General features: G+C 47.3%; 3 protein-coding genes across 5 annotated transcripts; 2 read left to right on the top strand and 1 right to left on the bottom strand.

The window, feature by feature from the left end:
- Positions 1-1,371: 1,371 nt before the first annotated feature.
- Positions 1,372-7,686, bottom strand: si:ch73-335l21.2 (RING finger domain-containing protein). 3 transcript variants are annotated; one of them, XM_035619235.2, is made up of 3 exons: positions 7,551-7,652; positions 5,516-7,188; positions 1,372-3,672 (listed from the first exon to the last, which is right to left on the bottom strand). In XM_035619235.2, the coding sequence occupies exon 3, from the start codon at positions 3,582-3,584 to the stop codon at positions 2,943-2,945; it is 642 nt and encodes a 213-aa protein (XP_035475128.1). In that variant the 5' UTR covers positions 3,585-3,672; positions 5,516-7,188; positions 7,551-7,652; the 3' UTR covers positions 1,372-2,942. The 3 variants fall into 3 exon arrangements, with proteins under 3 accessions (XP_035475128.1, XP_035475113.1, XP_035475122.1); XM_035619220.2 differs by lacking the exon at positions 5,516-7,188 and having other exon boundaries at positions 7,551-7,686; XM_035619229.2 differs by lacking the exons at positions 5,516-7,188; positions 7,551-7,652 and adding an exon at positions 5,244-5,509.
- si:ch73-335l21.4 (E3 ubiquitin-protein ligase-like) lies at positions 7,558-9,247 on the top strand. Its single transcript, XM_047336503.1, has 2 exons — positions 7,558-8,103; positions 8,842-9,247. The coding sequence occupies exons 1-2, from the start codon at positions 7,659-7,661 to the stop codon at positions 8,901-8,903; spliced, it is 507 nt and encodes a 168-aa protein (XP_047192459.1). The 5' UTR covers positions 7,558-7,658; the 3' UTR covers positions 8,904-9,247.
- A 135-nt stretch (positions 9,248-9,382) lies between these two features.
- LOC118291175 (mucin-1) lies at positions 9,383-13,989 on the top strand. The gene is made up of 3 exons (XM_035619206.2): positions 9,383-9,693; positions 9,807-9,877; positions 10,356-13,989. The coding sequence occupies exons 1-3, from the start codon at positions 9,596-9,598 to the stop codon at positions 13,184-13,186; spliced, it is 3,000 nt and encodes a 999-aa protein (XP_035475099.2). The 5' UTR covers positions 9,383-9,595; the 3' UTR covers positions 13,187-13,989.
- The last annotated feature ends 1,474 nt before the right edge of the window (positions 13,990-15,463 follow it).

Genomic DNA, 15,463 nt, shown 5'->3' with positions numbered 1-15,463 from the left:
ACGGGGGGGGGGAGGGAGGGGGGGAGGAGGGAGGGGGGGGGGGTCTGAAAACTTTTTCTCCACTTTGTGCGAGCCAACGCGGCGTGTGACGTAAACACGTAACCCCCCCCCCCCCCCCCTTTCTTTTACGTACTCTCCCCGGGACATGCCCCCCCCCCTGCCCCCAGAGCCCCCAACAACTTTATTAACACTGACAAACAGTCATAAGTAAGTAAGCCATTAAAAAAATGAAACGCATAATTATTAGTTAAATTAATATGGAAAAAATATATAAATACTGTAAAAAAAATAAATAGAATAAATAAATATATGTGGTCGATGAATGGTGACATATGGGGGCACTCGGTGGAGAGGGTTATATTTTACATTGGAGTTTTGTGTATTTGTGCAGCACGTTTCTTTCGTGATGCAGCCAAATAATTCACCACCATTTCCGTTGTATTCATCCATGCACCTCTTCACTGCCATGGTGCCGGGAAATAAAAATGACATCGCAGATCGTAAGATTTGAGTTTAGATAAGGTGGGGAAGGAAGAACTCAAACAACAGGAAAAAGCACAGAAAAGTATGTGGTGAATAAATTCAAATTATTATCACACAACATATCAGAAGTATTATATTTACCTTTGAGTTTTGTGTGTTCATGTATATCTATATTTACCATATCCTATTCGAGTTAAGTTTTAACATTCATTCATTCATTGTCTACCGCTTTATCCATTTAAGGATCGCGGGGGGCGCTGGAGCCAATCCCAGCTAACATTGGGCGAGAGGGGGGAACCCTGGACAGGTCGCCAGCCTATCACAGGGCCACACACACACACATTCACGGTCAATTTAGAGTCTTCAATGAAGACATGTCTTTGGACTGTGGGAGGAAGCCGGAGAACCCAGACAAAACCTCCACACAGAAAGGCCCTGGTTGAACCGGAATTCGAACCCAGAACCTTCTTGCTGTGAGGCGAAGGTGCTAACCACTACACCACCATGCAGCCCTTTAAGTTATAACATACGCCACAAATAAATGACTTTTGCAAGATTTTAGTTTGATTTCTCAATACACACCGCTCACGTCAACAGAACAAAACCCCCAAAACAAAACAAAAGGACGGAATTGAACCGTAAAAGATGCAGCAGCATAAAATGCATTCAGTGCACCCAACAAGCTCAACTGGAGCATCTTAGTATCTTAAATAACTTTAACTTAGCTTGAATAGACTATTTTAAATATGGATAAACATAAATAAACATGAATACACAAAACTCAAATGAAAATATAATACTCTCCCCACATTCCATCATTCATCAATCACATATATTTAATTTAATATATTTTTACAGTATATATATATATTTTTTTTTTTTAAGTTTGCAGTACTTTAATGACCAGCAAAACGTTTTTTTGGGGGGGATATCCACTGAAAGTCTTACCAATGAAGGACCTGTCTGTACCAAAAAAAGAAGGAAAAAAAAATTATCAGGGTACTGTCACAAATGATTCTTTTGGTTGATCAATTTGAAATTAAAATGAAACAAGCACTCAATTTTTGTCCCACAAACATTTTTGATAAGGGACTCCCGATAGGCCCAGGACCAAGTGAAAACAGTGAACGAGTACATACATTTTTACATTTTCAACGTCTTTATTTGTAATTTACTGGAACAGTTGTGCTCCTATACAGTCAAAAGTACTTATAAGACGTGGTTAAATAATGAAATAATTAAATTAACGAGAAGCTTAACGTTAACAAGTACAGACAAGATGCGCACAGAACAATACAGAGCAAACACACAGAGGAAAATGCATGAACCTTACAATCACTTTCCATAGTTACACTGTAACATGTCGTCATTAATAAAGATAATGAATTATAAAACCTGACATATGACAACCTTTTAGCCATGTTCATCACCACAGTCCGTCAAAAACTGTTATTCACATGAAGCAACATCTGTAAAAGGGACTTCTTGATTTCCTCAACCACCAAACTGGGTCTAGGACGATGAGGAATTCAAATTCCCTGTCATACGAACAGCTTATAAATAGCCTATCAAGGGCCACAGATAAGGTGTGACAGAACAAGAGTGGATGTACATGCCCCATTGAAAATTCCGAATTACATATGCTTGAAATTTTGGGATGATAACTAAATATCTTTGCTGTATTTCACACAAAAAAAGCAGCATACATGAGAATTTTATCCAAAAATGATTAAACAAATACACACACTCTCTGTTACATGCAAACACACACATACCACTATTTTTTACCAACCCCAGTTTTCTGTAATCTGTAATTTTCTGGATTTACACACACTAGGGCTGCAACTGATGAAAAAACGACTCTGATTGATCGGTTATCAAAATAGCTGGCGCTTCCTTGAGTAGTCCATTACTAATCGATCAGCTGTAATGCACCTGACAGGGCAAATGAGTTTTTCGAGAGCAGTACGGTCATCAGCTGTAGCCTATAATAAGGTCAACAATCAGGGACAGGGAGAAACTGCGAACCGCATTGAAATGAATGATAAACGACAACACCTCAAAGCATGTTAAACATTTTCAAATGATAAATGTGGCAAATGTAAGTTTAGTTTATCCATTTCCAAAAGGGTCCACTAGAGGGAACTCTTCATCAGTCTATTAATGATGGAAGAGCAACAAACATGCAGCACACTGAGGAGAGATTAGTAAAAAAAAAAATAGGGATTTAGTTTCATACAGGGTGAACAGCAACCTCAGTGGTCACAAATATATTCAGAAACATACAACTGAATTCATCTAAAGTGTTTTTATGAGCTCTAAGTTTGCACATTTCATGTGTCAGACTATGTCTTTTTCACAGTGCCTCACCTGTAGAGCATTTCATGACTTCATATCAAGACCTACATCTGCTACAGAAAGTAGATAACCCTATTCTTCCATACTCTACTGTATTCTATTTAAAAATTCCTGTTCAAGAAATGTGGCCCAAACACCACCCCGACCACGCAGGTGATCACGAACAGCACCCAGAAGGTGACGGCCAGCAGCTGCACACAGAGCAGCGTCCTCTTGCTCTGCTGTATGACCTCCTCTTCGCCCACCAGGCCTGGCGCGATGCCGTACGGCCTGTCCGGGTGCATCTGCTGCACCCGCAGGCTGACGGTGGGCAGGATGATGAAGCGGGTGTCCCTGCTCTCGCCCTCCAGGGAGAGCACCACCCTCTGGGTGACCGTGGCCAGGCGGGTCGTCATGGTCACAGGCAGGCGGAAGGTCAAGGGGGGCAGCCTGGCCAGGATGCGGGAGTTGCTGGGTAAGGAGAGGGCATCCCCAGATTCCAGCGGGGTGAGGTGGCGGCACAAGGGGCAGGGGATGGCTGGTGGGCTGCGGTGGTCGGGGGGCTCGCAGCGGCAAGGATGGATCCTCTGGAGGCACTCGGTGCAAAAGACATGGAGGCACTCCAGCATCCGGGGGCATTTGTTGTACTGGTTGTACTCCTGATAGCAGATGGGACACTCCACATCCATGGGCTCCCCAGGGGTCGGAGCTGCCGCAGCAGCTGGGTCCCCCTGCTGGGGAGCTGGGACAGCATCCCCTGTCATGATGGGAGGCAGGGAGGGAGGGTGAGTGGAGCTCAGTGATGGCAAGATGAAAGTTGCAGATGAATCTTTAATCGATGACGGTCAAAATCTGCAAAGAGGAAAAAACAACTTCAACAACAACTTCCAGTCTATACTTCAGTGAGACTGTGAGACTTCCAGAGGCCTATGTGGCATTTAAAAAAAAGCAGCAGCTCAAGTTTTATGAAAAGATTCCACAGTCTGTGAGTCATAGCATTTATCCAGTTAACCACTCAGACATCTGAAGCCCCCCCCCCCACGCTGTGCGTGCCGGCCCGCATGCACGACACAATCAGAGCGTGTCCAAGAAGTTGCGAAATTAAAAAAACAACAACAACCAAGGCAACCGTGGAGCCGTGAAGGGGAAGCAATAAGTCACGCCGGCTCATGCTCTTGGCATGTGTTTTTGAGCACGTCTTGTTGTTGTACGTCAGGGACGTCTGAGATGACTCAACACCGACAGGCCCCCTGCACGTTGATCGAATACATTGCTGCGACAAACAGGCAAAAAAAGACTATAAGTGATAGTCAAATAGGTCCTTTAGTTAAAGGAATAGTTCCACATTCAGGGTAATATCCCTATTTTTCTTTCTCGGGTCTCTCGTCTGAACAAGAATGCCAAATTAAACATGCAGCAAAATATGTTTGTTTGCAGAAACCCGGTATGATTTAAGGTACAAAAAAAACACTTAGGGGTTCGAGTTCCTCGTTTGGATTAAATTTCAGTTTGGAAAAGGTTGGGAGAGCTTTGTTGTCATGGTTACTACAACAACCCCTTGGTTACAGTGAGGTGTGTGCGGTCCTTACAAGTAACCAACATCGCCTGTCGGTGGGAATTAGGAGCAAAGTCCAAGCTTTCGTTGAGCCAACTATTGAACCCAACTTCCTCTCTCTGCAGACGTGACTTAATATTTGCTCCTTTGCTCCCGGGAGACAAGAGTCAGAATTCCTATGGCCAGCTCCTGTTCCGTTTGTCTTGGGAGGGCAGTGTCAAAGATTGACAACACAGACTATAGAAACGGGGGGGATTCTCCCGGGAAGTAAGGAAAGTAGGTTGCGTTCAAAAAGTAACTTGGTATATCGCGGTTGTTCGAAATGTACAAAAACATAAGTGCTAAACAATAAGTTGCAGTTTTCTGTTGGGGGCCCTAGCGTCATACTAAAGCTGTAAAACGCAGCTTTAGATTTTGATTTGCTATGCAGGCATTTTTTTTTTTCAAATCCCTATTAAATGCTCACATGGGACAACTACAAGGCGCAACCTCATCGGAGGATTGTTGCTTGGCAGACGGGGTCTCCTTTGGATTGGTCCCTGGCAACACGTTGCCTGAAACCCTTTCTTTCCTGAGTACACCACATAATCATGTAATCGTAGCTAAGATGGTGGCTGAAATATATTTTAAAAAAAAGCGACAATAAGCTTTTGGTTTCATACAAAAAACAACATGATATGGCTGATGACTAACAAATTCCGAAAACGGAAACTCTGCAGCCAGCACTGGGTGTCTGCTGTTGTGTAAATCAAACGATACCCTCTCGCTGTCTGTGTCGGCCACCGGCTTCAGGACAGGGCTTGCACGGAAGGGAATATGGCAGTGCTCCATCGTTACACACTAACAAGCAGATAAGAGAGCCACTTACCCTCCACAAAACACCACCCCCTTGATCCGGGCACACTTTGATGGCCACCTCCGACCCCAGCGCTTCCTCTCACACAACTCATACTTCGTCTTCACATGTTGGTGCAGATGCTCATCCTTGGCAGAGAGTCTTCTTCCCCCCCCCGTGTGTGTGTGTGTGTGTGTGTGTGTGTGTGCGCACAGGAACCGCTCAGATGTCTATCTGAAACACTCTGCAGCTGCGTGTCGAAGCTTGGCTCACCGGCAGCCCCCTGTTTTCCTGCTCCGTCTCACCTGATTCCTTCCATCGCCTCCCATGCGGCTCCTCTGCGGTTTGCTGAGCGGTAATTAAACCCCTCGGTGATCCGAGCGTAACCAGGACACAGGAAGACAGAAAACAGACAGGCTGCGGCCTCTCGGTTCGGGCCGATCTCACCCTGCTTGTGCATTGCCGTTATTATGCTTCCTCACATTGTTGCAGTTGTAAAATGGCAAAAATGTGGATTCATGTATAGAATCGTTCCTATTTCAGTTAAAAACGAGAAACTGGGCAGTTAATGTGTGTGTGTGTGTGTGTGTGTGTGTGTGTGTGTGTGTGTGTGTGTAGGCTCGATCAGAACAGGCCTAAATATTCCTCTCTGGTGTCAATTATTGACAGATACAGTAAATTAAATCACGAGTCATAGCCTGTGTGAGGTGTCTGTTGCCCCCTGATTGAATGATCTCTTTGTTTTCCAGCTTGGCCCAGTGCAGACTTGCTCTACGCCCACTCTGCTATTTTCAGTGTGTGATCATTTCGTTGAAACACTCTCGGACTGTCTAAAGCCATAAGAGACAAACCATAAGGTTGTCAAATCAAACTCTTATCGCCGAGGATCCAACCTGACGAGAGGGACGCTTGGGAGGGGGGAATGTGATTGCGTTTGAGTTCCACTGTGGTTTACTCCGGTTCCGATGCTGCGCCAAAGATTCCTCAGCTCGCGGCAAAGTCCAGAGCGTTTGACGGTGTCAGGGAATCACAGATGTCTTGAGGTCCATAAAGCACTTTTACAAACATATCAGTGAATAAGGCCAGAACTCAAGTTAGGGGGGTTCACCTAGATCAGTAGGAGTCACCGACCCGGGGACCACGAATGTCTGCACAACAACTTGAGCTGACGAGCTCTTTCAGTCCGGACTCAGCTGTTTGACAGAGTTTTGGCACAAGCCCCGGATATTGTTAATAACGTCGAAACGCAGCTCTGCTCTATTTTAGTGGCCCCATTAAGCCACGAGCGGGCAGGGACGACCGGAGCGGCCAAATGGAATCGAGCCATCACGCTTTTTCAATCGAATTCGTGACCATCCCATGTCATGTGGAGACACGTTGGGTGAAATTCAACCGAAAACGAAAACGAAAACAAAGCATACGTCGTCAATAAGAGGACAGGCTAAAAAGAATAACTGCAGAACATTTATCGTCACGTAACAGACGAGAAGCTTGACCTTGCCAAAGAGGAACAGATTATTTATTTTATTTATTTTTACCGGAACTGTTGACTTGTTGTCTTTTCTTTCCCGTAATATTTTAACTTTTTTTTTTGGGGGGGGGGGGGGGACAAATGTTTTCATTGTGATCCCGGTTCAGAAGCTGTTTAGCGTGACCAAAACACTGTTACAGTAAGCAGCGGGATGAGCCAAGAGCCAGGAAGACCTAACACACATCAACGAAAGGATGTGTGTTAGGTCTCTCTCTCTCGCTCTCTCTCTCTCTCTCACACACACACACACACACACACACACCCACACAGAGAAGGAGGAGAGGGAGAGGCCAAGGCTCCAGCGGAAATCACCATGAAAGGAGTCCACGGCAGAAACCACTGACAGCAGGAGGAGGGGCGTGTGGGGATTTCCAAGGAGAGGCCGGAGCAGAACTCACGTCATACCTCACTCGTCGGTCAAGGGCAAGTAGGAGGTCAAACCTCAGTCTGTAATAAGGTCAAGTTATACTGTGATGCTTGTGTGTGTGTGTGTGTGTGTGGGGGGGGGGGGGCTAGGCTGAAATTCAAATTAGAATGAAACTTTTAATGGCCTTAAAAAAAGATGATGTACCTGGCAGGGTATAAATGAGGTCATTGATTGTGTGTGTGTGTGTGTGTGTGTGTGTGTGTGTGTGTGTGTGTTTGAATGATTCAGAAATGACCAAGAGTGAATGTTTGATGTCCCACTGTGGAGATGCACAAGTGGGGGTCATGGTGTGTGTGTGTGTGTGTGTGTGTGAGCGTGTGTGTGTGTGTGTGTCTGTCTTGTCGTCATGCCTCCTCTGTTTGGATTCTGTGCGGTGACTCACCCGTGGTCCCTCCCACGTCACTCGGCCGTCACACCCGGAGGTATATGAGCGGGCGGCTCGCTCCTCCAGACTCTCAGTCAACTCCCCGAGCTCCCCTCCGGCCGCACCATGTGCTCCGAGCTCGAGTGCGGGATCTGTTACCGGACGTACAACGCGGCTCGCCGGTGCCCGCGCGAGCTCCGCTGCGGACACAGCTTCTGCGAGAGCTGCCTGCGCGCCCTGTCCCGGCCGGGCGGCGCCATCGCCTGCCCGCTGTGCCGCCGGACCACGGCCGTGTCCGGCGAGGGCGCGATCAGAGCCGAGCTCAGGGTGGACGAGTGGCTGCTGCACCTGCTGCTGGACGCGGGGCTCCTCGACCGGGAGGAGGAGGAGGAGGAGGAGGAGGAAGAGGAGGAGAGGGAGGAGGAGGAGGAGGAGGAGGAGGGGGCGCCGCCGCCGCCGCTCGTCGAACCGTCAGCCGAGGAGAGCGACTCCTCCGCGGGCGCCAGAGGTGGCCGGCTCCGGCGCCTCTGGAGGAAAGCCCGGCGCGCGATCAGCGGGAAGAGCTCACGGAGTGAGTAGACACCGGCTGGTGGTTCATCATGATACATATATATATATATATATATATATATATATATATATATATATATACACATATAAATATATATATATATATACATATATTTGTGTGTGTGTGTGTAAATGTATATATATGTACTGTACGTGTATATATATATATATGTGTGTGTGTGTGTATGTATATATGTGTATGTGTATATATATATGTGTATGTGTGTGTGTGTGTGTCTGTGTGTAAATGTATATATGTGTATGTATATATATGTGTGTGTATGTATGTATATACAGTATACATATATATATACATACATACACACACACACACACATATATATATGTATGTATGTATATATACTGTATATAGTTTTACACGCTGTCATGTTGTCGGCTGAATATTTAATGCAGGAGGATTTGTTTAGGGCTCAACAACAGGGGACTTGTGAAAACGAACAGGGTTTGGTGGCGGGGGATGAGCTTTGAGGTCATAAATAAAGGCTGCTGTTTTTAGTATGAGGCCGTTACTTTGACAGACTGGGCTTCGAATAACCTGAACGACGCAGAGTTGAATGAATCCAGCTTCAGGCCCTAATGGCGTATGTGTAAACGGTGCCACATATTCAAAGTCTGATAGTGGTACAGATAGTTTAAAGCAGAAGACGGCAAACCCTAAATGTGAGAATTGTGGATACAACTTGTGTCTCTAACGTGTCCTCTCTCTCCCCTCCGTCAGGTGACTGCATGACCAACGAGGACTTGAGGAACTTCGCCTTGATGTCCTGCTACATGTTCTGAGCTGTCCACAGCCTCAGACGCCCTGGACAAATGTGAAGGCCCACGCTGGGTTATATCTTCCCAACACGGACCGACTACGACAATGATGAGGAGGATGAGGAACGTTACCGTGGCGACCCAGACATCATGAACGAGATGATTTGTTTGACCGCCTGATTAGCTGATGACAATTGTAAAGCTGTTGCACTCGAATAGGGGGGAGAAAAAAATATATGGGGAAACCTGTGAGTCTATGTGGTCCATATATGAATGTACATAATGTATTAGATATGTATTTATTTTAATTAATAATTTTTTCAATTTTTTCACATATTAAGCATAAAAATAAATGAGCTTTGCTTTCACTTTGCTTTGAAGTTTTCTGTGTCCGCACGCTCATAAAATACACGCTCGTGTGTACACGGGTGTATAATGGAAATAACGCATTGCATAATACCTAGTACAGACTAAAAGCAGACTTTATAAAGCAGAATTCACGTAAGGGAGGAACACTTGACGGAAGGATATCAAATATTTAAAGAAACTATGAGGTATTGTACACGAAAGGGGCTAAAATAGGGGAAACCGGCCTTCACACACAAATACAGGAAGTGGGTTACCTGAAACCAGGTGACCAGCATTGCCTCCAATCAGACTCGACCTGCAGCAGAGCTCCCCAGAGGCCCACTTTGTTTGACCAAAAAAATGAACACATGGATTGTCTTATGTCAAGATCTCCTTTTGACAAATCGCACAAACCCCCGGGAGGAAGCTTTTCCGCCATGTCCGGAAATGCTGCTGCTTACTCAAGGTAAACATCCCAGAGGGGGTTTTTTTGCACATGTAATCCTCAAAAAAGAACAAAAACCCCCGCCATTGATTGACGCCATCAGGACTTCCTACACATTCCTCTTTTCTCTGCAGGCTTGCGTCGGCCTGGCTGCCGCTCTGTGCGGCTGTCACGTCGTTTGTCCTGTGTTCGGACGCGGCGAGAGGTGAGACGCCAACAGCAGGCTATCTACAAGAAGATAGGCCGCAGAGTCTGCAGTGTTTGAAATGGCTCCCTGAAAGAGGTCACGAGGCTTGTGTTGGCTGACTGGGTTAGATGGGGAGGGGGACTGCAGCTGAGAGTGACTGGATTACTGTATGCTTTCCCAAGTGCATGACTCGAAAATTGTCGCGCGATGAGGCGTTGAATGTGTTTGTTGGTCGTGAGAAATTCACAGCAACTTGCATGGGGGGGGGGGGGGGGAATTGCAAATCAATTGGATTTCATGGTGTTAAATTGAAGTGTTCAAAGATGGGAGCAAAATATCAAAGAGTGGTGTTAGACATGAGAACATTTCATTGAGTAATGGAACTGCAAAAATTCATCTTGGTTTATTCATGTCATTGTGATTTATTTGCCCAGCATAACAATGCCTTTTTTTAATCTTATTTCCCGATTCTCTTTTTTTTTTTTTTTTACCATAGCAAGTCCCATAACAACCCAAGCTGACAATGGAGTGAAGCACCACTTCCTAAGATCACGGTTGGATGGCGTGAACCACCATCATCATCATCATCATCATCGTCCCCTCTCTACTGGTCTGCTGTCAGCTGAAACCAGACTCCAAACTGGAACTAACAGTGGAAGTGAGATGGGCAGGAAATCCAGAGGCACATTGTCAATCGCTGAGCAGCCGTCAAACCCTCTGTGGTTTACAGACAGTCGAAGCGGCTACGATCCAAACGGCTACGATCAAAACGGCTACGATCAAAACGGCTACTATCAAAACGGCTACGATCACAACGGCTACAATCAACACTTCCCGGACAACAGACAGTCCCGGGCAGGAATCATCGGAGCGCAGAGAGGTCAAGTCGCAGCCGGGGTGAGGCCAGCGGGCTGGACTTTCAGCAGTGACTCTCAGCACGCTGGACGGAGCTTTGAGAGGCCGCAATCCAGGTTAAACCACCCCCCTCTCTCTCAGACAGTAGCCCAAACTGGAAGCCCTTATAATTCACACCCACTGATCATCAAAGAATACTCTCAAAATCGAATGTGGGAGCCCAGAGATGCTCAGAAATCCTACTACGAAGCGAACGACTCTCCGAAGTTGGCTGACGATGGAGCGGCTCGGGCGTCAGCGCCCGGTGAGCGCCGGGGCGCTTCACTGGCGACTCCAAGAGGTGGCTACAAAGAAGCAAACGAGCTCTGGAGTTCATCCGGCGGCCTTCAATCCAGCGGGTCTTTTGTCGGCTTTGCAGGTCAAACTGCCCCTCGTGCACCACCGGCCAGCTACGGCTTGGAACCCGGCGACCCCAGCTCGGGGGAGTCGTCGCCGCCCCACACAGATTCCTCCCAGGGGCTGGGCTCGATGACCGGCAGTGGGACATTGAGACCCCGGATGCTCAAGTCGTATCTCTTCCAGGACTCCCAGGCCCCACTTGTTGGTGGGCAGCAGGCGCCGAGTGGACGGGGCAGTCCCGCCGCATCGCCACATCAGCAGGGGGCCTCCGGCGCCCAAGCTGCAGCAAGATTTGGTCCGGCTTTCGGACAATTCGCAGACGATGCCGTGCCACTGCATCGCGACGCCGGCGCGGCCCAGTTTGGTCGCCGGGCTGACAGTTCTACCAAATATCAACCCACCTCCAGCATGTTCCCTCCCGCTCAACTCTCCCGGCCTCCCCCTGCTCCAGGACGAGGCAGGACCGCAGAGAGTGTTGACCCCATTCCTTCTCTTCTCCCCCAGGATAACGACGCCACTAGCACAGAGAAATATGCCGCGGGAAGCCCAGCTCACACGACTCCAAGTGGCTCACTGCTTGGTTACGAACCAGGGCGGTCCGCGAAAACCATCTACGGCATCACAGGGTTTGAAAAAACTTTGTGGCCGGCTGTTCCCCGGTCCGGCGAAAGGGCCAGCTCCGGACGACACAGCTTCAACGAAGGAAGGGAGACTAAAAAAACCCCAGCTTTTTCTCCAAAGTACAGCTTTGGCCAGAGGGGAGCATCTACGACAAAACTTGAGAGGACGCCTGCGAATGATGCACCTCGGTCGTCCGGCTCTTCAGGTTTTGAGGACGTCCAGCCTCTGCTGCCTGGAAGCGATGCCGGTGTGGCCGTGAGACCCGATCCCAGGCAATTCAGAAGGATCCACGGTGTGAGAGGATTTGGCTCTCGACCACTCGAGGGAGCCAAAACCTTAGTCGGAGCACCAGACGGGCCTGCCACCCTCCAGCGAGGTTTTGAAATCAGGAGCTCACAGACCTGGCGACCCGGAGGAAGCAGGATTCACAGATTGCACAGTAAAAGGGGCGAAACCGAGCCAGCAGCCGGCCACACGTCCACACGGAGTCGAAATGAGCCGAGCGGCGGAGACTCTGGCCCACTTCCCACGTCCGCAGGAGGCACCGAGTCGGTCGAGCGCCGCAGGTTTACACCGGACAAATACAAGAGGAAACACAGTCTCTACGCCTTTATGGGATTTCAGCCCATTCGGAACCGACTCGCAAACACAAACTGGAGACACGACGAGCAACATCCGACCGCCGCAGCACCACCACCAGCAGCAACACGCAGAGCCTCTCCATCTCATCTCAGATCGGCCGGAGGCCACAGGTTTCGATCCGGCCCAACGCCGGAGGCAAGAGCGGCCAACGGAACCCAACCGGTTGCAAGGAAGGCGAGTCTGTCCGGCGGATCCTCCGGCAGCGCGGTGGTGATGGGGAAGCGTGTGAGAGGCAAACACGGCAACAGCAGGAGGCTCAGCGAATCTGCCTTTCTGGCCAATCGTACTGTGAACGCAGCCATTGTCCGGCTGCCCGAGCGCCCCGTCAAGGTCAAGGCCGTCACACATGCTGACGTTTTGGGAGGCGCTTCATTCAGAGGTGTCAGTGCCACACCCCAGACGCGGGTCGCACCGGCCGATGAGGATTCCTCTCCAGGTACGACAACTAGGACCGGGCAGGGAGAAGAGGCGGGTCCCCGGACCTTTGACCCCGACGATGGGGCGCGCAGAGTGGCAAACACGAGCAGGAGTGCTGAGGACGACGACCAAGAGGATCTCCGGAGCGTTCAGGAAGAGACGCCGGGTTTTAAAAAAAGCAGAGCATTTGGCAGTGGAATGAAAACACTCGACGCTTCCTCGGATAGCGAAGGAAGCGGAAGCGGGGCTTTTGATCTGCCTGATGTTCTTTCAGCCGACGCCCCCACACACAGTCGGGGATTTAGCGAGGATGTGTTGGAGCTCGATTACCTGCGGGCGGCGACTGGGAACGTCTCCTTCAAGTCAGTGAAACTGAGCCATCCCGAGAAATGACGGAAACGTGTCGACTTGTGACGTGCAACAGGAATAATTCAAATAAAAACTTTAAAAAAACGTTCGTGATTTTTGTTCTGGGGGAAACAATGGCTGTTAAAAAAAAGAAAAATTACAAAATTAGTCCCTTTTGGGGCAGTTTACAACAGTTATTTAAAAACCTCAAAAACATTATGTTAATAAATCATTTAGAATAATTTAACAGTTTAGTCCTGGCCACGAAAAATTCCACATTTATCACTATTTTCTAATGATTTATACAAAGAATAATTCATACAATACACAGGGGAATGTGCTATTTCACAGTTTTAACAATGACAAAAAAAAATACAATAAAGAAACCCTTCAGGATATATCAACAGCACTGAGCCCCTACAAAGAAAAGGGACGTACAGGTCTAATGTAATAAATAAAATAAATCAAAATAAAATAAGAAAAATGAAGTAAATTCTAGTAAAATATGGGCATTTAGATGTATTTTTTATTTTATTTTACTTAGATTTAGAAGGCAATAACAATTAAAAGAATTAGCTGGGTACAGTGCGATTATGCAAGATAATCTCATATGAAGTGAATATGTATTATATTATTATAAAGTTATATAAAAGTTCATAAATAAATAAATGATAAAACAAAATGTACTATTTAGATTTATAAGACAAAATTAAATAGATGTTATTGATTTAAAACACCATAAGATGCATGGGGGATTTTAATTGTGAGATTATTCTGTATAAATATATATATCTGTTGTCTATCTGTGCCGACTTACTGGTGAAGTCAATTAAAAATGCTTCCTTGGTATTAACTCGGGCACTGTTTCATTCAGTGTGGTATACGGTTCAGTCATGCTGCAGGGGAAAAAAACCAAAAAACTATAAAAAGACTTTTTGCCCTATTTGGCAAATGATTTGCATAATGAAATATCAAGTATGAAGAAGTGAAGTGAGGTCATACTCGAGGCTTTTTTCCCCGTATAAAAATGGATTGTATTCCCGTTCCTCGTGTCCTCATTCCCAGGCAGACAGCGGATCTTCATTGTGCTGACACGGATTTTCCATCCTGGCTTATGAGAAAGAGGGTTTCAGCATGCTGGTCCCAGCATCTCATCTGACATGCTGAGGGATGGGGAAAAAAAACAAAACATGATCTGCACCTATGTGAGACGGCTCTTTTCTCTCACTCTGCCAAGATATGAATATATATATATATATATATATATATGATATATATACACATATATATACATATATATATATATATATATATATATATATAAACTGTATGTATGGTAAGTAACTGAAGAAAACAAGTCATTGTGTGTTTTTTGTTCCGAAGGATTTTTTACTCACAGAGGAAATATCGTTGACTGCCATCACAAGAAAATGCTTTGTGTAATCTTGCCTCTGAGGTTAACACTAACTGAACGGACTTGACACTGTGGATGAGCACTGTGCTTTCACAGCAACAACCAAAAAAAAAGGAAGGCAGGTTCCTTCCACTAGGAGGCGTCGCTCGCCCATTTTGCCGTTGACCCCGAAGCGGAGGATGTTGCAGTGGCCATGTGCTGCTGGGCGACCATGACTTTAAAGCAACGCAAAAAAAAAAAAAGTTGGTATTTACAAAACAAGCGAGATAATTGCGGAATCATTGTTATGGATTCTGGTCTTTCTAATCTTAACCAAAACAACAACCCCCCCCCAAAAAACTTAGCAATCATGAGGTAAATTGTCTTTTTTGGCTTTCGCCAGCCAACCAGGCTGTTTCTGCGTCAGGGGCACTGGGTCCGCGCTAAGCCGAGATCACAGCTCCTCGCCGGGTCCATTCTCACCACCTGACCCTTCGACCTTCTCCCAGTGGGCGCGGGGCTCCACCTAAATACCAGAGTCCACGCTTGTCCTCGATCCCCGGCGAGAGAGCGGGGGCCCCACGAGTGAGGGGAGGGTGGAGGGGTCAGAGGGGGACCTGCCAGTCAAACGCATTGTATTAACGCCCCCCCCCCACCACCACCTCCCCACAAATACCCGTGGAAAGCAGGCCCGTCCACTTTCCCAGAGGTACTGGGAGGTATTAAGGTGATATGATGTTTTGCGAGGTTTCGTCGCGCGGCGGCGTGTCGAGGCATCGGACCGCCGGCACCTTCAAAGTTCTCCTCTTTCTGTGCTGCCCTTTGTGTGGCTTTGGAGTTTGTGTGTCGGGTTCACGCACTCCCCTTCTCCGTCCTGGTGTGCATATAAAAGTGTGTGTGTGTGTGTGTGTGTGTGTGCACGCGTGTGC

The sequence above is a fragment of the Scophthalmus maximus genome, chromosome 12 (assembly GCF_022379125.1).
Source record: "Scophthalmus maximus strain ysfricsl-2021 chromosome 12, ASM2237912v1, whole genome shotgun sequence".
NCBI lineage: Eukaryota > Metazoa > Chordata > Actinopteri > Pleuronectiformes > Scophthalmidae > Scophthalmus > Scophthalmus maximus.
The sequence above is the reverse complement of the archived record's forward strand: the minus strand, read 5'-3'. Positions and strand labels throughout refer to the sequence as shown.

Bases quoted from the DNA above. Each gene is read 5' to 3' on its own strand.
- si:ch73-335l21.2 (XM_035619220.2), bottom strand. From the start codon at position 3,584: ATGACAGGGGATGCTGTCCCAGCTCCCCAGCAGGGGGACCCAGCTGCT.
- si:ch73-335l21.4 (XM_047336503.1), top strand. From the start codon at position 7,659: ATGTGCTCCGAGCTCGAGTGCGGGATCTGTTACCGGACGTACAACGCG. The intron at 8,104-8,841 runs GTGAGTAGACAC...CCCCTCCGTCAG, and splicing joins CAGCGGGAAGAGCTCACGGA to GTGACTGCATGACCAACGAG.
- LOC118291175 (XM_035619206.2), top strand. From the start codon at position 9,596: ATGGATTGTCTTATGTCAAGATCTCCTTTTGACAAATCGCACAAACCC. The intron at 9,694-9,806 runs GTAAACATCCCA...TTTTCTCTGCAG, and splicing joins AATGCTGCTGCTTACTCAAG to GCTTGCGTCGGCCTGGCTGC. The intron at 9,878-10,355 runs GTGAGACGCCAA...TTTTTACCATAG, and splicing joins GTGTTCGGACGCGGCGAGAG to CAAGTCCCATAACAACCCAA.